The sequence below is a fragment of the Anarhichas minor genome, unplaced genomic scaffold (genome assembly GCF_050575085.1).
Source record: "Anarhichas minor isolate MPS153535 unplaced genomic scaffold, ASM5057508v1 ptg000045l, whole genome shotgun sequence".
Taxonomy (NCBI): Eukaryota; Metazoa; Chordata; class Actinopteri; order Perciformes; family Anarhichadidae; genus Anarhichas; species Anarhichas minor.
The window spans coordinates 6,427,735-6,449,033 of NW_027466491.1; the positions used below are offsets into that span (position 1 = coordinate 6,427,735).

General features: G+C 43.3%; 3 protein-coding genes across 4 annotated transcripts; 1 reads left to right on the forward strand and 2 right to left on the reverse strand.

Moving 5' to 3' along the window:
- Positions 1–331: 331 nt before the first annotated feature.
- On the reverse strand, positions 332–3,037 carry LOC142971188 (uncharacterized). The gene is made up of 4 exons (XM_076111837.1): positions 2,871–3,037; positions 2,233–2,326; positions 1,818–1,905; positions 332–1,732 (listed from the first exon to the last, which is right to left on the reverse strand). The coding sequence occupies exons 1-4, from the start codon at positions 2,941–2,943 to the stop codon at positions 1,010–1,012; spliced, it is 978 nt and encodes a 325-aa protein (XP_075967952.1). The 5' UTR covers positions 2,944–3,037; the 3' UTR covers positions 332–1,009.
- A 1,689-nt stretch (positions 3,038–4,726) lies between these two features.
- On the forward strand, positions 4,727–11,688 carry LOC142970864 (uncharacterized). Its single transcript, XM_076111308.1, has 20 exons — positions 4,727–4,788; positions 5,576–5,667; positions 5,833–6,031; positions 6,212–6,356; positions 6,458–6,590; positions 6,681–6,801; positions 6,910–6,988; positions 7,079–7,181; positions 7,264–7,384; positions 7,710–7,759; positions 8,905–8,944; positions 9,396–9,525; positions 9,940–10,084; positions 10,174–10,294; positions 10,395–10,473; positions 10,586–10,685; positions 10,923–11,028; positions 11,135–11,216; positions 11,364–11,533; positions 11,627–11,688. The coding sequence occupies exons 1-20, from the start codon at positions 4,779–4,781 to the stop codon at positions 11,686–11,688; spliced, it is 2,088 nt and encodes a 695-aa protein (XP_075967423.1). The 5' UTR covers positions 4,727–4,778.
- A 342-nt stretch (positions 11,689–12,030) lies between these two features.
- Positions 12,031–21,244, reverse strand: scyl2 (SCY1 like pseudokinase 2). 2 transcript variants are annotated; one of them, XM_076111373.1, is made up of 19 exons: positions 21,108–21,244; positions 19,778–19,974; positions 19,508–19,665; positions 19,205–19,349; positions 18,472–18,621; positions 18,126–18,347; positions 17,809–17,925; positions 17,589–17,714; positions 17,139–17,315; positions 16,840–16,851; positions 16,527–16,649; positions 16,266–16,379; positions 16,014–16,146; positions 15,806–15,924; positions 15,575–15,675; positions 15,290–15,359; positions 15,050–15,130; positions 14,808–14,930; positions 12,031–14,726 (listed from the first exon to the last, which is right to left on the reverse strand). In XM_076111373.1, exons 2-19 carry the CDS (start codon positions 19,952–19,954, stop codon positions 14,100–14,102), a joined length of 2,775 nt encoding a protein of 924 aa, XP_075967488.1. In that variant the 5' UTR covers positions 19,955–19,974; positions 21,108–21,244; the 3' UTR covers positions 12,031–14,099. The 2 variants fall into 2 exon arrangements, with proteins under 2 accessions (XP_075967488.1, XP_075967489.1); XM_076111374.1 differs by lacking the exon at positions 16,840–16,851.
- Between the last annotated feature and the right edge of the window lie 55 nt (positions 21,245–21,299).

Sequence of the window (21,299 nt, forward strand, 5' to 3'; positions counted from 1 at the left end):
CCACACAGGCATCACTGACTCCCACCAATACAACCACATGCACACATCCTTGTACATATTGACACACTTGTACTATATGGATCAGTAAAAAAAAATGTATATTCCATAAACATCCACAAACACACACACAGAGTCAGATTCTGGTGATACACTGCTCTACTTTTCTTTGTTGTTGATACACACTAAAACCGTCACTCTCACGTTCCCTCCCCTATCAAAACGCATGCACACACGCACACACACACACACACACACACGTACACACGTACACACACAAGAACTTTCTCAAAAGCCAAACTGTTCCGCAACTTGATGAAGAGAAAACAATGGGTGGCATTCGGAGAAATCCATTTATTATATACATCCTCAAATGGCATGTATGCGTCTGTTTAGTGTCTGTTCATGACTGGCAAGAAAGAAAAAAAATTACAACCAGTAATATTGTTTAAATGTTTGTAAAAAATAATAATATTAATGTTATTGACGAATCTTAACACTTTTGGAAATGTATACTAGCATAACGTTATTGAAGCTGGAGCTTAATGGAAGGTAAATTGATTATCTAATGCAATAAAAGACGCATTTAAACACGGATCATTTGTTGTAAAGTCTGTACTGTAATATAAAAAAATATATATTCTGAAAAAAGATTTTTTACATGAACTGCAATATTTGGTATATTACATTTCAAAAAAGTGATGTTTTAACCGTGCACAATAGCCGACACCAAAGACTCTGTCTGGAGTCGAATAAATAAAGACTGTTTGATTTGGGGGGGGGGGTTGACTTTGATGGATGGGGTTGGATGGGGTTAAGAATAATGCGAATAGCTTGCTATTGTGTGCTCTGTATGGAATAACCACAAGTGAATAAAGTTGTTATGAAGACCTCTCCAAACCAAGTGTTCATTGACGCCTTGTGGGTGAAGTATGTACATTTTGAATCGATGCAGCCAAGGTGGAGATATGTTTCTTCAGGGAACGTCGTGTGCCGAAACACCCCGAGGGAATCAAAAGTTTTCGATAAGTTTTTCAAACAAGTTGAGGAAATGCTCCTTCCTGTCCACGAGAACCGAGTCGTTCGCCTCGCTGCTGTCCTCCGGGATCTCTTCGGTCCTTTCTTTGGTTGCAGAGAGTCTGTCCAGCCGGGCTTTCTCCCGCTCCAGAGCCAGCCGGTCCCTCCTCACGCCATCTCTGTCCTTCTCCACCAGCGCCCTCTCCCTCTCCATCACCGCCTTTTCTCTCTCCATCGTCGCCCTCTCTCTCTCCAGCGAGGCTCGGTCTCGGTCCAGAGCGGCGACCTCCCTGTCCAGCGCCGCTCTCTCCCTCTGCAGCACCTGCCGCTCCCTCTCCACCACCTGTTCCTCCCTCTCCATCACCCGTTTCTCCCTCTCCATCACCCGCCTTCTGCCGTCCATCGTGTCCCTCCCGTGCTCCATCTCGAGCATGGCGCAATCTATCTCCTGGCTGCCCTCCTCCAGCGCCTCCTCGTCCTCATCTCCGTTCAGGGAAACCTCGATCTCCGGCTCGTTTCCTAACGGAGCCGCAAGAGAGTTCACCACCACGGATATTTTCCTCTTCTTGGGTTTGGAAGGGAATTCGCCGTTGGTGGGGAAGGCCTTGATGATGGGGGCGTTGCCTTCCAGCCGACCCTCCATGGCATCGTCCATCAGATTGAAATAAGGCCACGCGTCAGGGATCCCTTTCATTCCATCTGACGGGTACTTCAGCCCCTGAGGAAGAAGACAGACGGCGATGAATTGTTTAAATACTTGATAAGCCCAAGTGGTTTCGTTTATGTTGTTTTTTTTACTGTACCTTGTATCTCTTCTTCAGGTTTTCCCATTTTTTGGATGCCTGACTGTGCGTCATCTTGTGGTGCAAGCCCATATGTTTCAGGATGGCTCTGAAAATATAATCATCTTAATAGCACACAAAAACATCAGAGCTGAAACAATTAGTTGGTACATCGACTAGTCAGACAGTTTGTCAACTACTGTGATGATGTTGACATGTTGTCATGAGTCATGGATTTAAAGTAGCAATAGCAAAAAAGTCACTGGTTTTAGCTTCTCAAGTGTGAATATTAAACAAACATTTTGCATTATTTGATGTTATGCTGCCTTAGTGTAAAACCATCAAAGACAAATCTCAATGCAGAATATCCCATTATGGTACTTTCTACATATTTAGACCGTGTAACGTCTCTCAGAGCTTTAACTTGCTGTCATACCTCCATGCCCACATGGAAGTATTTCTCTTCCCAGAGAAGAGGTATTTATTAGAAACCCTCAGCTTCACGAGGTCTTCCACTTCTTTCGTACTCACTGAGAGGGGGAGAGAAAAGAAATCAGTTAGACATGAGTGAAAAAATGTAGAATAAAAGAAAAAACTGCAAATCCACAATTCTCAACTCGAATATAACGTCAGCACTTTATGACAAAAATGTGTTTAACTGGTTATTATGCTGTGTGCATTTCTCCCTGCAAAATAAGATTAAAGAATACTCAATATTTTGTATTTCAGGTGAGTAATTAGCACAATCTCATCCTATAACCTGCACAACCTGCTAGATGTACTTTACAACAAGTGTCAGGTATCAATCAACAGTTAACGTGAGTGTATTACTAAGTTTGGTGTGTTGCCTCATGCTCATTTAGACAATGTTACACAACAAATAAAACCTAGCTTAGTCACCACTGGAGGCCAACTGAGAAAATGCGCGTTAGCTATATTCACTTTTAATCGTTGCATGAAAGCGTGCTTGTTGGGAACTTTCACCGTGGAGCACACTTGCTAGGTGCCCGAGCTAGCTCCAAGTACGTTAGCTAGCTTGATTAAGACGTGGTATTTCTTGCTGCCTGTACTTACTTTTATAAGTGAACACCACGGGGCTGACTTTATCATAAGTGGTGCTCGTGTAGGCGTGATCGTTGATCTCCATGTTTTCGTATTTTCCGTTTCTTCGGTTTGGCCTTGTTATCAAGTGCCCTTCGTAAGAAAGAGACTCCTCGTTCCTCCTTCAGAGGGACCCTATCTTCTTCTTCGCTTGCTTTTAAAAGAGTGCTTTACCGTGACCTGTCAACCGGGAGGCGCCAACGGCATAACCAGCTCACTATCGCCACCCAGTGCCGCGGAGGTTTAGCACACTACAAAATAATATTCCATAGTATATTTTAAGTACTTCACTGTGTTTTTATAAATCCATCGTTCATACAATTGACTATTCAATTTGTTTATTCATTGACTGATAAGTATGTATACAAAATAAACAGTTATTACATTACCTATACAATATCCCAGCACGTTTTGCACTCCACTTACACTTATATTTGTAAACCTCTATACCAGGCATGTCCAAAGTCCGGCCCGCGGGCCAATCACGGCCCGAGGTCAGATTTTATATGGCCCGCACCTTCTGTCTTAAAATGCATTATTTATGGCCCGCCAGCACAGTCGAAACGGAATGAATAAATCATACAAATTCAACATGCAATTCCTCTTTTTACCTCATGGTGGCAGCACCACTCTGTAACTGTCTGGCTGTTTGAAATTGGCTCTGACCCTTGAACTGTCATGTTACGGAAAGTAAAAAAAGTAAAGTCGATAATGAGGGCCGCCGCTTCCAGGAGAGGTGGAGATCGCAATATTTGTTTCACCGAAAACCGAAACAACTGTGTCTGCCTAATTAGTCATGAGACTGTTGCCTTGTTTAAGGAATATGATGTAAAGAGACACTACGAGACCAAACATGCTAATGCTACAACAAGCTATCAGAGCGACCTGACAAAATTACGTTCTTGTGGGAAGAAAAGAAAAGAAAAGGCAACACTGTAACTTCTTTACATTCTAATATAATGTAGAATGTAGAATGTAGAATGTAAAGAAGCTACATTGTAGCTTCTTTACATTCTACATTCTATTAGAATGTAGAATGTAGAATGTAAAGAAGCTACAATGTAGCTTCTTTACATTCTAATAGAATGTAAAGAAGCTACATTGTATAGAATGATTCTATTGAAGTTATTCCTTTTTTAAATGTTTTAGACGAGTCACTAACCACTTTAAAATAGTGATTATAGCTGCTTACATTTGGTTACATTGCTATTTGCTGTCATTGAAAATAAAATGATTAAATAACAATGTATGTATAGGCTACTTGTATTGTTTAAAATAATGTCAGCAGGGACTGTTGGCCCTTGGGCATTTTCACATTATCAAATCTGGCCCTCTTTGAAAAAAGTTTGGACACCCCTGTGCTATACAGTTTACAATAACACTGAACTTTATATAGACGTTGTATGTTGTTATACAACACATGGTTGCACAATGAATTGGACGTTGTACCCCCTTCACGCTTTGATGTCCTTGTCTTAGCTGAATGTCTATGTTTATCATCCGGTGCACTGTTTTTTTGGCACACATACTTGGTTTAAGGAATCAGACTCTGATTTATTTATGTTCCTTGTATTTATCTTATATATTACCGGTGGATTATTTGCTAAAAGCCTATAGGTACAGATAAAAAAAGTTTTTTTTTTATGTTTGATGGTTGGCATAATAAAGAAAATGTCTGCTGGGGTCCTGATTTTTTTAGATTTACATCTAATAATCACCGGTACCTTAACGATATAACTCTTTGTAGCCCCAACATAGAGCTGATAGCTGGCGGCTGTTTTGCCATGACTGATTCAAACAGGACCAACCTCTTGGCAAACAACGTCTGGGTGTGTCTGTATAAAAATAGGGAAAACGAAAACGAAAGTGTTATGCCACACAATGGCGGATCGTAAGTACCTTTTAACCAACACTCAATAATTAATAGTTTGTGTTCTAGCGATTATCTGCAGTGAGCTTTAACCCCATGCTTAACCACTTGTGATGTATGTATGTGGTCTGTATGTTTGTATATGTATCGTTTATTTATACTAAAAGCAAATATTGATATCGAACCAAAACGTAATAGGATTACTTCTATATATGCCACTATAGGGGAAATACGATTAAAAGAAGTATGAGCTCTGAGTTGTATAAACGGATTTATCAAAAGTGGCGAGAGGTAAAACTTGATACAGTTTTAGTTTCGTTTATTTTCATGGAGCTCTCTATCCACGTACAACTGGAGCGCAACCCTGTGTAGCAAAGTCGTGCTTTACACGAGTCTCTCATCGAGATTAAGTTAAATTAAAGGGACGCTTATTATCTTAACTTGTTTAATACAGCTTGTGATTCATTATCCAGCAGACAGACCTAATACGTTGTATTTCGATGGCTACTACTTACACTGTCTTTTTAAACAGTGTCTCGACGTTCACCATAAATAATATCATATGGTACTTTCATTATTTCAATCACTATTTTTCACTGAACAAATATCACCACAGCAAATGATTGCAGCATGACTTCACAGCTGAGAGTTCATCAGATAGCATCTCTTTAAATATATCTTACAACAGCTCTGTGCTGACTCTTCGAATGTTCTTCCAAGGCAAACTGGGAATTATTGTCAGGAGTTATTAATATGTGTTTACCAAACATGTAAACATTTGATATGTTTATTTTTTATTTTTTGCCAGAGTCTGCTGAGCAAAGCCCTTTGGAAAGTGAATCTGACGTCAGTGATGAGTCGGACAGTGACGGACACTCAGATGTAGAAAGTGATTCTCAGGTTTGTTGGAGTCGGTGACTATTTTCTAATTACACACAAACCCATGAGAAGGGATCAGTGAACCCACTTAAACCCGGTCTTTACTGCCATAACGATACAATATACAACATAACTATACATTCCTTACCGGTGATGGAAGCAATGTTCTGTACGTTCATATTTCAGCTCGATGGGAAAGAGCCCTGCAAGTATTACAACGGCCGGGGCTGCAAGGATGGCGAGAGGTGCTCTTACTTGCACGCCTGCAAGTATGCCCTGAAAGGAAGCTGTCGCTACGGGTCCAAGTGTAAGCTGTACCACCCCCGAGCTGAAAGAGAGTCCTCTGGTGCGAGCAACAGGGCTTCGGACCGGTCACGGGCTAGCGGTGAGAGAGATGGACTGTCTTTCTTTCTGAACCACATCTTGATTTCTAAAACTCCTTAACTTCATTTACTTATCCTATTGCCTCTTCTGTCTCTTCATGGCTCTGCACATGCCAATTACATGTCTGTTAGTCCTGATACAGGGATATTAAACTTACAACATTTTCTTCTTTTTTAACCAGACCCAAAGCTTACTGATGGCCGATGCTACCAGTGGCAGCTTAATGATAGAAATGGCTGGTTGGATGTTTGTAATGATCACCTTCTGGAGGCCCAGTACTCGCTGCCCCACACCAAGAGCATTACAATCTACAACACATCATTCGGGTATAAGAGCTTAAAAAAAAAACACACAGCGCTTGAACATTTTGTCCCGGCGCAGAAAACAGCTTGACGATTTATCCCTCGCTCTCCGTCTCTCTCCGTAGGGCCGTGAGTATCGATTTCAACAGGATGAAAGTGTTCAGGAAGAATCTGACAGTCAGACGTCTGGATGATGGGACCGGGGTGTGGATCTGGTACTGCACTTTGAGTCGTAAGTGGATCAAGTATGGAAGCAAGGTGAATAGATTTAAACAAGTTGAGCTTTCTTTTTGTCCCGAGTGTGACACAGTTTGTTCATGAATATGTATATTTGTATTTTCTGTGCAGGATTCGAAGGGCAACCCCAGTCCTGTGAAGAGCTCTGACATAGAGAACAAGTACCAGAGTAACCCAGCAAGCTCTTATACTTTCACCATCGGTGCCGAAACCGTTGAGATTAAATTCAGAGGTGAGGTCACAAAACGTTCACAGAATACTTACATACTATGCTCCACGTGAAGAACATTGTTAGTTTCCTCTCAGATACCACCTTCATTTTCTTTTCGTCGATTGTCAGAAATGCGACAGGTGACAGGACAGAGAAAGAGGAAAGTCACTCGTCGACCGCTGTACCGACAGCAGCTGGCAGGAGCTGGGTGAGTTCGGACTTTGTTTTTGGCGATAGGAGAAAGTGAACAAGCGTGTTTCCCAAATGTATCCAGAATTTTGGATTTTGTCGATTTCAGAGTTTCTCAAACAGCCTCAGCTCTCCAGAACCTTCTTGTAGGCGCCAGACCACAGTGGCAGTTTGAGGGAGACGGCGGAGCGTGGCACGAGTTCAAACACAGGGTAAGTAATCCGGCTCCGTTAAGCTGAGAACACTTTGTCTTTTAAATAAGAGAAACCGTGATGACTTGAATGGTTTCAACAGAGGGGCACTCCAACGGAATGCTCCGTAACCAGCGACGAGATCGAGAGGAAGTACGCGCAAAACCCCAACGACAGCATGACCTTCAAAGTGAAGGGACGCTCCTACAAGCTGGACTTTAACGGTTGACTTTGTGTTTTTAAATACCGTGATGAGATAAAATAGTAGCGCTTTGTTTTACTGGTTTACTAGCAAGTTGTTGAATATTTTCTGGAAAGAAGTTATTAGTTACCAAATGTACAGATAATAGAGACAGTTTATTGTGTTGAGTTGCTTATTCCCAGGTGAAAGAACTGCAAATTATGATGAATTCATGGTCCTGTAAAATTCAACATTGCAAAGACAATACAACTCCCTCAGCTGTTCTGTAACTTCCACGAATAGTAATCCTGAAACAGGACAAAGAGCATTTATCTATTTGTTTTGTTTCTTGTATTTTGTCCCTGCAGCGATGACCCAGACCAACCTCAAGACCAACAATTCACGCAATATCAGGCGTGTCTGAGTACTTCAATGGGATTTCGAAGACCTCAAGAAGAAAGTCTACAATCAATTGTGCAATACCCAATTTATACAATCAATCTGCATTTATGATTTGGGTGTTTGGAGCACACTTTTTATCCTTTATGGAAAATGTATTAATGCGTTTACATCAGAATTCAAGATTGAAGGCTGTTTTTTTTCTTAAAACATGGTCTCGCCATCGGGGCCACAGCTGCCACTGTGTCAAAAGACTCTGAAGTTTACCAACTTACACCTAAATGCTGCCTCAGACCAACTTGCGCACTGCCAAACCAGGGGGCGCTATGAGGCCGGCACCATTGTAATTATACAGACATGTCATGTTACGCTCACGCTGCCACATATCTTCACACTGCCTCTTCTGATAAAAGAGAATTAATTTGGACACAGATTTTATCGGGAAATTATTGCAAATAAAAAAAATGCATTAAATATATTTGTGTGTGTGTTTTTTGAGGCAATAAGAGCTGATATTAGTACTAATCTCCATTTGTTTTGCCCTTCATCTGAATATTATATAGATGTATAATTTCCACAGCCCTGTTATCCTGTAAACAAAGTAGTCTCTCAACCGGGGCAGTGAATATGTATAGAGGGAACACAAGGCAGATAAAAAGAAACATTTTACTGTTACTGTTTACTATATAATTACAAAAAAGATCAAACTTCCTCATTAGACTAAATGAATCATTATATAACTTGTTGACTGACAGCAGTTAGACTAAGATTGCTATAAATACTCTACCGAAATAAATGTAAGATAAGAATAAAATCAAATCATATTGACGTAGGCTGTAGTCATTGTTCTGGTTTGGTTGCGTGAGACCTGTGCGTGAACACGCCTGGCTGCGTAAAAAAGCGAAAGTGAAACTCAAGCTTCTTGTGAATTGAAACTGTTTCTGAGTAAGAGCGAGTGAAGGAGCTTTAATGGAGCTATGAACGTGTTTATTTAATATGTTTTACGCTCACGTCACGTTTGATTAATTTGCCCTTTTCGTTATTCGTTATTGTTCGGCTACAGTGTATTTTCCTTACAGCATGGTGAGTCCACTTCACGGAACCACTTTGGACTAAAGACAGAGTCTTTGTGATGTGTACAGTCTTTGTATTTGTTGCTTACAGGAACGTGGAGAGGAGGTGGGCTCCTGGCACGAGACTCCAGGTCTGTTTGACATCTTATATTCCTGCTGTATTACTCCTTTGTACCTGAATGTGCGCGTCTCAGCCTTTTAGCTGACTCTTACTTACACTAAGTTCACAACAAGCTAATACAACAAAAATCTAAAATTGAAGACTTATATATTACTCTAAGAAGTATGAGAGCGTGACTTCAGAAAAGATTGATGACGTGGTTACTCTTTGGACAGATTGTACATGATGTCAGTCATTAACTTCCTTATTTTTCTTATCTCTACAAACATGGAAATACATTGCCCACAGGCCAGGAAGTGCACCTGGCCCAACCTTTTTTTTGTTTAGCTCCACACCTGTCGCACACAGAAGAGGAATAAAGAGTGAAACATTAAACTGGCTCATGGCTTCTATAGCAGGCCATTTGTCAAAGCTCTGGGTCATTAATGCCTCATAAGCTCCCATATTCTTTTGTTTTACAGTCAATGGGAAACGTTATGAGTGGCAGCTGTCAAATGGACATCAGTGGCTGCCAATTGACAACGACCATGTGATCGAGACCCACTACTGCCAACCTGGAGCGAAAGGAATCACAATCAACTTTATCGATCGGTCAGTGTTTTTGTTTTTCAGTCTTTATGGACAGAAAAGGGGCGTTCAACTTTTCTTGAACGTTTGTAAATTTGCTGACAATCCCATAAAATTTGTCTCGGGGTTCAGCTACTTTATTTAGGAAGCACTTGCATTTAACCTGGAGGTAAGGTTTGACCCATGAGCCTTACAGTGAAAGTGAGCCAAATTGTATTGAGCCATTGTAAGCTCGTTGCAGCTTTTGAAACAGTATTTAGTTAATTAAGGGAATAAAAGTGTCCATTGAAACTGAGGATGGTGACAATAAATAATATTAAGAAGATGGATAACACTGATGTAGTAGTCGGACGGCTGAGTTCTGGTTTGGTGCAATTAAAACAAAATGTCACATTCAACAAAGTACATCAAACTTAATAATCATATGTGTCTCCACAGGCAGGTGTTCATAGACTTTGATAAGTTACAGACTCTAACTCCAGGTCTGGGGGTCCAGAGACTGAGCTTCCTCCCTCAGCGCCAGACGGAGGACGTAGGCTGGTACTTCAGAGATGACCAGCTGTGGCGTGAATACGGATCCCAGGTGAGGAAGATCTCGCGCATTGACCCTTAATTTGATTCTCTTGGGTTTCCCCCACTCTGAGTGTCCTTTCTCCTCCTCCTCATCCTCAGAGCTCCAGCATGGTGTCCTCGTCAATCAGCAGTGCGCACGTCGAGCGTCAGTTCACCCTGAACCCTCGGGGAACCTTCAGCTTCACACTGGGCTCGACTGGCTACTCGCTCGACTTCTCCAGTGTGTGATGTTCCTTTAAATGTTGCCCTTGTGCGCTCGTTAATTTCAATAAGTGTGTCTTTATACACCTAAATTTAACTGATGGTGTTTTACTCGGCAGCCATGACGCAAACAAACTGCAGCACAGGCCTGCGCAGGAACGTACGAAGGCGTCCAAAATTCACTTCCAACACAGGGAGGTGAGGCTTTTCATCTGTAGGGGGCTTATTTAAGCAATCTAGGAGGACTAAATATGACTTGAGAGACTTTTTAGCACCAAACCCCTGTATAAAAGTTCTTATTTCTCTGCAGCTTTTACTCCACCTCGGTTTCCTCCTCCCAGCTCACTGACGGAGGCTACAAGTGGGAGTTCATGGGAGACGAGGGGAGATGGACAGAATACAAAGCACATGTAAGTGGGGCATCGAACTTCAGGTAGTTGTGTCAGAACCTTTTATGTTATGGTAGTATTAATATGATTTTTAAAGATATTTTTCATTATATATATATATCTTATTTACATGTATTTTGTCCTGATGAATAATGTCAGGGAGTCAGCAGTGGCATCTGGTGGTCAAATTGAAAGCACTTTGAGCGCGCCTTCCTCTGTAAAGTGGACTTATCTGTGCTGATTTGTATTTCTGTGTAGATCTGTTCATTTGACAGCGCTGCCATTGAGGGACAATACCAGCTGAATCCACAAGGCCAGCTGCACTACAAGACCAAGAGACACTCGTACACGCTGGATTTTTCAAGTAACGGACACACACACACACACAGCTAAGAAAGCCATTCCTCTGCTCAAACATAACAGCAGTATAAATCACTATTAAAACCTCTGTGTACACTGGTTTATCATAGGAATGTGTCAAGTCAATGACAGGATCGGGACTTCAAGAGCAGTGAGGAGGACTGCTGACTCTGGGAGTCAACAGAACAACAGGTCAGGAGAAACCTTTCACCGTGAGGCTGAAAGAATCCCTTAAAACACGGATTAATCCTTAATGTATCCCTGAAAACATCCCAAAGATCTTCATTGAATCGAATTGAAGCTAGACTAGTGTTACATCTATTCTTGTCTGTTCTTCAGTTCGGGCACGCTGCCACGATGGCAATTTCAAGATGTCGGTGGACTTTGGAAAGATTATTCCGAAGGAAGCAGAAATTCCAGTCAGGACATCGAGCTCCAGTACCAACAGAACCCGTCAGGCACCATGAAGTTCACCACCAAGCGCTTCAGCTATGAGCTGGACTTCTCAGGTGAGCTGGAAACATCTGCATCTACAAACAGCTGTATCCCAGACTGGTGGTGATGTTACAGTAATGGAGTTACTTCAAATCCGTCTTTTGCAGCCATGACTCAGATGAACCTGTCCACAACCACCACCAGAGCAGTGCGACGACTCAACCAGTGACTGTGGGACGACCGACGGGGGTTGAAGGTCAACTTCATGTTCATCCTCACAATTGCCTCAGTGCCTGCATCAGGTCGTCTCTCAAAGTGGAATGATTCACTCCTGTTTTACACAAGTTATTTAAACATATATATAAAAACAACATTTTAGCACTTGTAATGTTTTACCTTTTGATAAGATACCTCTCTTAACTTTGATGTATTTAATACTGCTTACTCATTAAATGTAAATCTTGAAATGTTGGCTCATGTAATCTGTTCTTTTCTAAATTAAAGTTAGACACTAAACTGTCTGATGTCGTGTTCTAAAGCCATCGCACAAATAACGACCACCCTCAGAGTATTAGATTGTGTACTTTCCTTTATATGTACAGGTTTTCATTGAACCACCTCAGAGACCAGCACCTCAACACAAGGGCCACACTACACATACAGCCACAGTGGTATACAAACAATCTTGTAGAAGAATAAGCTTTAGTTTTTCTGCTTTTTGGGGGGGGGGGTTCTGCCAGGATATGTGAAACACGCTTTTCAAAAAAGAAACTGCACTCTCCAGATGACAAAGCTCCAGTCGCAGAAACGTGTCGCCTTGTGAGTCAAAAACCCGGGGAATAGAACCCGTGGAGTCCAGTTCACCAGTAACGCTGCCATGCGGCTGGACAGAGCTCACCTTGTACAGGTGGCACTATTACACAACTACAGTCGATCCAATAACAGACGATACACTTCAACATGTTAACATTCAGTCAGCAGAAACACAGTGTGACCAACAACCCGACAATGGTGCGATCCTCGTTTTCGAATGAGTAAACGTTATTGTTCATTTTTAGACCATGTGACAGACCCGTGTGATTATTGTAGGTCGGTGGAGATGAAGCAAAAAGGGACACGTCGACGCCCTGAACAACCAGTAAGGATTATTGCACACGACTCATCTAAGGCCTCTTCGCCGTCATCACGAGGACATTAAAAAAAAGGCCCTCACAGAGCAATCCATCTTTAAATAACTATATATATTTACACTTCATAATCAGACGTCGCCAGCACGGGGTCCTCGGGACAGCTGAAAGGTGCTGAAATGAAAATATACTGTGAGAATCTTCATCATTGTACAAATTGGTCAACAGAAATGGTGCACAGGAGCAAATCCAGCTGGATGTGTGAAATAAAAAACGTCACGGAATCATTGTTGGAAAAAAAAAAGACGCTGAAAATTCAAACTTTAGATTTTTTTTTTTCGTGGTCAAGTTCATTAACATGCAACATAAATCTGAGAAGCTAATGCCGGACGGCTGATTAAAAGTATTAATACTTGAGTAACAGATGAGATGCCCGTCTAGTCCTACACATGTACCCGCGTAAGGCACCGTAGCCTAAGCGGCGCGCGTGCTCCTTCGTTCATCGCCTTGTTAGGACACTGATGTAAAAGCTACTTCACGCATCTTCTCCCACTATAAGACACTTATAAATCATTCATACTGCATTCACAGAAATTGATTTTTTGTTGCCAAAAAAGATGAAATGGTCGTCAACACACTGAGACCGGACTAAGCTAACCCTTCCCTTTTCAACATTTGATGTCAAATTAAAGAACAAAAAAAAAAAAAAGAGCAAGCTCTGCAGCCTTGGAACCTGATGATGAAAGAATAAAATTTAAAAAAAGATGCCCAGACTGCATCGTCAGACCAATTTGTGTTCACAAAGATGGAGGTGTTGTGGTGCTGCAGTGGAAGCATGGAGACTCTCGACACCCCCTTTCAGATCCACGGAGGAGCCTCCTGGATGCAGATCAGTGACTGCAGGCTCGTCAGCGCTACACTTCAAGCTACCTCCCACTGGGCTCAGACTTTTGTTTTTTTACGCCAACTCTCTGATCCCTTTAGACATGCAGCAAATCCTAAAAATAGTCTGGAGAGGCAATGCAGACACAGAAGCCTGAAGCTGAGCAGATGTGAAGCCATTTTGTTCCTTCTTCTTCTGCCCACCTTGAGGAGTGATTCTGATGGTTCAGGAAGTGGAATCCACTCGATCGTTCAGGATATGAACACAAAACCTTCCTGAATAATGGGATTAATCTCAACCCACGACATGTGGACATTCCCAAGAACGTCAAGTACAAAATAGTAGGAAACCTTCAGCATTTAAAGAGCACAGCACAGAGGAAGAAGTTCCCGCCTCAACCTTTTTGTCTGGTCAAGTAGAAATGGAATTCAGGTGCAGGTTAATACGCCAGCTGAAAGTGAGTGAGAGTCAGAATTTATACCAGGTCATATTAAAAATACAGACAGCAAGACCCTCGGAAGGATCGGGAATCTTCACATTCAACCAGTGTCCTGGTCTGAGGATTCAAGGCTCTTCTGTCCAAAGTTATTAAAAGAATATACTGAACCTGGCATCTTTTCTTTTTTAAATTTAGCCGAACAAGTCTTTGAGATCATTGTTGACGGATGCACTATGTTTAACTCCACTTTGGTTCAGGCTAGCGGCAGCAGCCGGTTGAGAAAAGTTCTGCGGGCTGAAAAAAGGGTTTGCTTGCATCCCGAACCCGCTGGGCGCTCCTCCCATTCCCACCGGCGCGCCCTGCATCTGAGTCTGAGCGTTCTGGGCTGAACCGAACTGATTGAGCCAAGGGGCGCCCGGTGCCGCCTTTGGACCCATTTGGTTGAGGGTGACTTTGGTCTGGCTGGGAGAGAAAAGACTGTCCAAGGCGGACAAGTCGGGGGCTTTATTTGTCTGCCCGGTGGGTCCTTGACTCTGCGTGAGGGCTCCAAAGTTTGGGGTGCTGGTGGTGGTGGCCATCCCGCCGTAGAGGCCGGGGCCCGTGGGCCGCATGCCCATCCCCATGCCTCCTGTCTGAAAGCCCATGGGTGGGTTGAAGCCGTTGGACACCGGGGCGCCCATTGAGCCCATCATGGGGCTGGAGGAGGGGAAGGTGGAGATGGTGGTGCCCTGCACCGGGGCTGGTCGTGCCGCGTTGGCTAAGGACATGCTGTTTAGAGATGTCATGCTGTTGAGCAGGCTGCTCGTCAGATCCTTAGTCTGCAACAGAAACACGGGATGAGATTCATCAAACAAGCCCGTGAGCGCGTGTTTGTGTACACAGCGGCTTACAGGCGTTACCTTTGTGTTGGTGGTGTTGGCTGGTTTGATACTCTGTGGTGCTAATGGCTGCTGGTTCCTCAGTTTGGCTGCCTGCTCCTGCTCCTTAGCCAATCGCTGCTTCTCCTCTAGAGTCAGGGACATCTAGGGAGGAGCAAAAAGAGAGAGAGAGAGAGAGAGAGAGACCATGAACAGATTGTCCATAAAGCATGTAGTCCAAAGGTGAAGGTTTGAGTAACTGAGGTGTGACATTGTTTCCATACTCTATTAGGCTGTGGGGCTGCTGCTGCTGCAGATCCATTCTCCTTCCCATTAACCCTTGTGCTGCCAAAGATATCATCAATCTGAAAGAAAGAAACTTCCAAATAGAATCACTGCAGCACAGAGAGATAAAACATAACATTCCAATTTCTACGGTAAAATATGTTTTTTTTTTTATTGTTTTTTTTTTTTAATCACAGCACTGTAAATATACCCATGCTGTCATACAATCGACCTCTCACCTGGTTGCCACTGCTGGGTGGGTTTGTGGTGTTCTCTGATTGGCTCCCTGGGTTTGAGATGTTTATACTCCTGTTAGAAGACACACAACGAACAAAAATCAGAAAGTGAAAAGGAATTTGAATAGAGACATTTATACAAGCCTGGTTAGTCCCATTATCATATTCATGTGGCCAGTATCAAATGCTATTGGATGTTATAGCTAATTTGTATAAAATTCACATTAACATGTATAACCATTTCATATTTAGTCACTGAGAGAAGTGATTTAAAATTGTGACGGACACCTCTGCTGCTCCTGCATGGCGTGCAGCTGCTCCAACTTGGTCTTGTGTTCAGCCTCCATGCGACTCAGCATGTCCCGAATCACCACCATGAAGGAGTTAAACTGAAACATGGAATATATCAAACAATACCACATAAGAGGGAACTAAAACAAGAGGAATTACATGAGATAGAATGATGCAGATGATGAGCAAAACGTAAAAAGTATGCACGTGTGCTTGGCTGTGTAGTACCTGGTTAAGGTTGAGGTTGTTGTCTATACTAAGAGAGACAAGGTGGGGCAGGCTCTTGGAGGCCAGGTGCTCTTTGGGGATGCCCAACTTCTTGTGGCTGAAGGTGCACTTATAGATTCCTAAAGTGGGGAGTGGGAAAGTCAAATAACCAATCCTCAAGTGTTTAAAAACACGCCAGTAGGAAGCCGAGCGCGTCCACTTTCTTTACCTAGAATGCCCATGAGTACCGCTGGTTCTCTGGAGGGGATCTGCTGGAGGAAGGGCAGGATCTCGTCAATGACGTACCACTTGTCGAGGTATTCCAAAATCTTCCCCAGACACACCAGAGAGTTCACTCGTACCTACACAGGAGCAAAGGAAGATGCAAGAGACAATTTAAAGGCATAACTACACAAAATAAATATATATATATATATATATGCATAGGCAGGGGTACAAGCTGACGATGATGGAGACTCACAGCAAGGGAAGAGGTCTGTAGGCAGGCGGATTTGACTCGCGGGATGAGGGAGTTCTTGATGGACGGGTAGTCAATCAGGTTGGCAAACGTCGGGATGATGTTCAGGCACAGCTCCTGCTCGGACAGATAAGATGTTATGGAATCTGACATCTCTATGATGCCGAGAGCGTTCATTTACCTTTGACAACAGAGGAGTTCAAGGTTTGTGGAACGCTACAAATATACACCAATAAATATGATTTCATATTCCGCCTCCTGTACCTGGATCTGTACAGAAGGAGCTTCCAGCGCTCTGTAGACCATAGGAAGCACGCTGTTCTTGATGTCCTCCGAGGGCGTCTTGGTCAACAGAAGGTCCATCTTCTGCAGGAATATCAGCAGGATCTGCACAGCACAGGGGCCCAGTTAGGAACACACGAGTCGAAAGCGCGATGCTATTTTCTACATGTGGTTAAAGTAAGTTCAGTGGAAGTTAACGGAGACGGTGCTTTTCAGCGGCTGCTTTAGTGTAGCTCTTAGCACGACAGACAACACAACGCACAGGCTAGCTGATGTGACAGCAGAGACCACTCACCATGTTACTAGCCTGAAGAAGCATGGGAAGAAAAAATACAGAGAAAGACAAGTCTTGATGAGGAGGCAGACCAAACCCAAACAGAGCATGCATCATATTCAACTTTCAAATGTCAAAAGGGGGAAAATATCATGCAAAGATTTAAAGAGGGCAATCACACTTTACTGAGAGCACATTACCTGAGTGCACGTCATTACTTAAGTGCATTGCTAGCCTACCAGCACATGCTTAGACTACAATAGTAATGTTGAGCAGTTGTGTTGCAGTCACGTGCATGAGAACACTGTATGCGCGTCTACCTGAACGGGCTCCTGCTGCTTGAAAACGGGCGTGAGGTCGGGCATGATGAGACGAACGTACTCCTCCTTGGTGCACTCCTCGGCGATCAGCAGCACGTTGGGCAGCACGAAGGGCACCATGTCCGGGTTGACAAACTCGGAGGTCAGTGCCGGCAGGATACGATACACCACCACTCTCTGAGAGAAGGAAAAAAAACAGAATGTCAGGAGCCACGAAAGAGCGCTCACGCGGTACTAACCGTAGGTTCATAGTGAGTTAATTCGGGAGCACGTTTAACAAACGAGTAGCGTTGTGTAAAAGAAGTACAGAGAAAAGGGAACAAAAGTAACAGGAACCAGTTGAAGAAAATATATTTCTAAGAAACAGACCCAGACCTAAACAGAGAGCATGTGAGAGCTTGTGTTCTGATAGATATGAGAGTTTCCTATACAAGATGAACGAGCAGTTACCTTTGGTAGTTTGGGCAGGACTTTGGGGAGGCTTTTGTAGAACTGGGACTTCTGTAGGTTGTCCCTCTGGAAGAGGGAGTCAAAGTACTGCAGGGTCACAGCACCCACGTCGTCAAAGAATGGAATCTGATTTTTACACAAAAGAAAGAAATGTTGTCCTTTAAAGACTATGAAAATGAGCCATTGCTTGTGTCTTCATGCGCGTCGTGACCATGCAAACCTTCGTTATCTGGTCTGCATCCGGTCGGACGTTGGGTGTGATGCTGAGCAGCATTTTGACGTGCTCCCGAACCTCCTCTGGGATCTTGTTCAACACTGCTGGGCTTATGCTGCTCAGCTACAATGGAAAGACACAGGAAGCACGGCGCAGGACAGAGAAGAGGAGAATAAAACCAGTGTTTGATAAAGCACGCGTGGAAAGAAAATAATTGCAGGGCCCTGTATTGTCGTACAATTGCTAGAATTCTCTGAGAGCTTTATGATCCTTTGTCTCTCCATTCATTCACGCTCTCTAAAGTGCGGCACACCTCCACCCACCTGGTCCAGCTGCCTGCTGAAGCTCTTAAATATGTCATGCTTGTTGACTTGGAAAACAGGCTTGCCCTCATTGAAGACGGCATGCATGACCACACCCAGCGAGTACATGTCGGAGGCGGAGTCACAGCTGACGGACAGGATGTACTCGGGGGCCAGGTACTCGGGGTTGGGGAGGCAGAGTGGAGGGAGGTTGGGCTCCCACTCTTTACACGTGTACTTGGGCTGAAGAGGATGAGACAGCGGGAGAATATAAAGATGTGGCAATACTGCAAGGCTTTATTTTTGGTAGAGCATACATTGAGTAAGACGGACTGTACTAAAGTCGCAAAAAGGTCTGCCAACACACCTCAACATCTGAGGGGTCGGTGGTGGAGATGCTGAAGTCAAAGCCCATGATCTTCCAGGCACCGCTCTTGTTGAGGATGATGTTTTCTGGAGACAAGTTGCCGTGGACCATTTTCACCCCACTGTGGAGAAAGGACAAACCCTCCGAGATCTGAAGGGATAGAAGAAGAAAAAAGAAGAAAATGTCGGTTTTGGTATGAAAGGGTGAAAATGCTTCTGTAATAACAATAGAATTAAGACTCTTGTGGTGGCTGAGTAGGATTGTTTGTAACTTGTGTGATTGACATTTTGACTCTGGAGTTATTGGAAATGTTTCAAAGTAAAAGTAAATTGAAAAAAGACCCCATTTCCAAAATTCATGACATGATTTTATCTGATGAAATATTCAGCTTCGATCCATATTTGTTGGCATTGAGGCTTTCAAAAACAACATTTACACTTCAGTCCAAAGGTTATTTAATATGAAAAAGAACAAACTGAATCAGCAGACAGCATTCTGGGTGATGACATTTGCATTTACGGTGGCTCTGAGTGGTCAGACAACTGATGGATGCAAAAAAAAATCGACCCTGTTCTGAAAACTTCTGATGAGAGATGTAAGTTTCGGAGCCGGTGTGTAAACATGATTTACATAACAAAAGATTGTATGTAATTTTAAACATTTATGTCTGAAAATAAATCGATAAAGAATAACCCTTAGCTGCAGCCCTACATCGAGCGAGCTGCACTCTTACCTGTAGCAAGCCATACTTGGTCTCCACATCATAGAGTTTGTACTCCTTGATGTCGTTGGGCATGGGGCTGGGCAGGTTGTCCCACTGGCCCAGAACATTGGCCAGACTGGCAAAGACCGGCTCTGTGCAGAACGCCAAGCAGTCTCTGAGGGCCAAACACAGAGACAGCATCAGTGTCATTTCAAACAACTGCTTTTTAAATGTGGAATTATTCTTGGACAGACAAGAGAGAAATAGCAACATGAGCAAAGACAAAAAAAACAGAGCCAGAGAAGTATTTTGAATTTAATTTATTTTAATCACCGCGACTCTTCAAGAGGGTGCTGCACCGTCAGGAGACGGGGGTGACGCAGTCTGGTCAGCTGTTGCACCCCTTTTTTCAGCGAATCAACGATTTGGTCCTTCTCAAATTTCTGATACTTGTCAATTGTCTTCTTATCGAACACAAACACTGCTACTTCCTGGAGGGTCACAGACAAAACAACAAGGCACAAGACATTAGCTTCATCGAGTACCAATGCTCCTCCTGGTGCGGAAAGGTCTGGTCAGTGGGAGGATATTAACACAACAAACCTGTTTAGTTGACTTCTTGGTGCCATTGTAGATCCTCCAGCACAAGCCGGGACCCCCGCTGGCGATATGTCGTCCAACCTCAAACTCCCGCGTCACCGGGTTGCCCATGACGGCGCTGGTGACATCCGCCGTCACTTTGGTGACGGTGCTTTTTAGCTTGTTCAGCATAGACTCCATGTTCGCGCCTGACCTGGCAGCTGAAGTGAGAGAGAGGTGGATCACAGACCACCCAGGACAGGTGAGCGGCTCACGAAGAAAATAACCAGACAGTCAAAATGTCAAAAACAATGGTAGTTTACAATCACTGAAAGAGGCAGCTGTAGCAAAAAGCCTTTCAATAATCCTTTTTGACGCGCACTCTAATGCACCTGCTTGACAATGTGCACATGGATGTGCACACCGGTGTCCTGCCTGTGCTGGCTGAGTAGAATAAGCACCAGAACAGCCCGAGCTGTCCTCCAAAATAAAACATGACTCACAGCAAACTCAGACACACCACATTAAGGCTCTCTTTCAAAATACTTCACCGTGACTTGAAAGCAACAGGAAGTCAGAGAGAAAAAACATGGCTGCCAAGTTCTGTTTATGTGAACAGCTTCTTCAGGGTTTTATCAGTCTTAAGTGGGCTTCGAGCACTTTGATGTGAATTGAGATGTTACAGCGTGCAAAGTTAAATCCTTACAGATTCCAGTATAAAAAACATATTAAGCACGAGTATTAAATGGATCAAAGCACACTCAATTTTAATCAGAATTTGAAAGCCCTTGCCAATTCTGTTACTCAACTGCAAGATAATCACACTATTGCGGTATTATAACTGTGTCATTGCTCATTCATTAATTTGTGATGGATAGACATCGTAGAGTCAAAAATGCATACCAAAGGAATCAATACCAAACGCAAATCTAAGGCTAGAACAAGGCCTACTAATTAAGATATATTTCATTAAATATGACCCCTAGCACGAGGCTGTTTAAAGCGTTTACCTGCAACAGGTAGGACGGTGCATTTGCCAAAGATTAGCCCAGTCGTTAGCTAGCTAACGTTAGATAGCCGTCGACAGTTTATACCATGACTAACATTGTTGTGGTTTTTGACAGGCTAGTAGCGAGGAGCTAAAACAATCTTTTCAACGCTGGGTTGAAGCATTCAAATGTTGTATTCGTTGCTTGGCGTGACTGTCACGTTTGATCGAGAAATAGCTTGATGTTAGCTAAGTTCATCGCGTTGTTTAGCCTGTGCGCACAAAGCAACAATGCGCAAGTAGACAGTGACGTTAGTCATTACCGCTACAGACAACGTGTCATTCCGACATCCTCCAGATACATACCTTGATATAAAGACGGCTCTCCCTTTTATTTTCTTGTTATCCACTGACTCTCAGCTGTCAGTAATGGGTGAGAGACACAGCCCCCATGTCTTCCAGTGGCATACGATATGTGGTAACGTTAGCTTTAGTGCGCTAGTGGAGGCAGCAACCCTACTTCCGGGTTGTCAGGTGGGTGCGACGTCATCTGAGGAT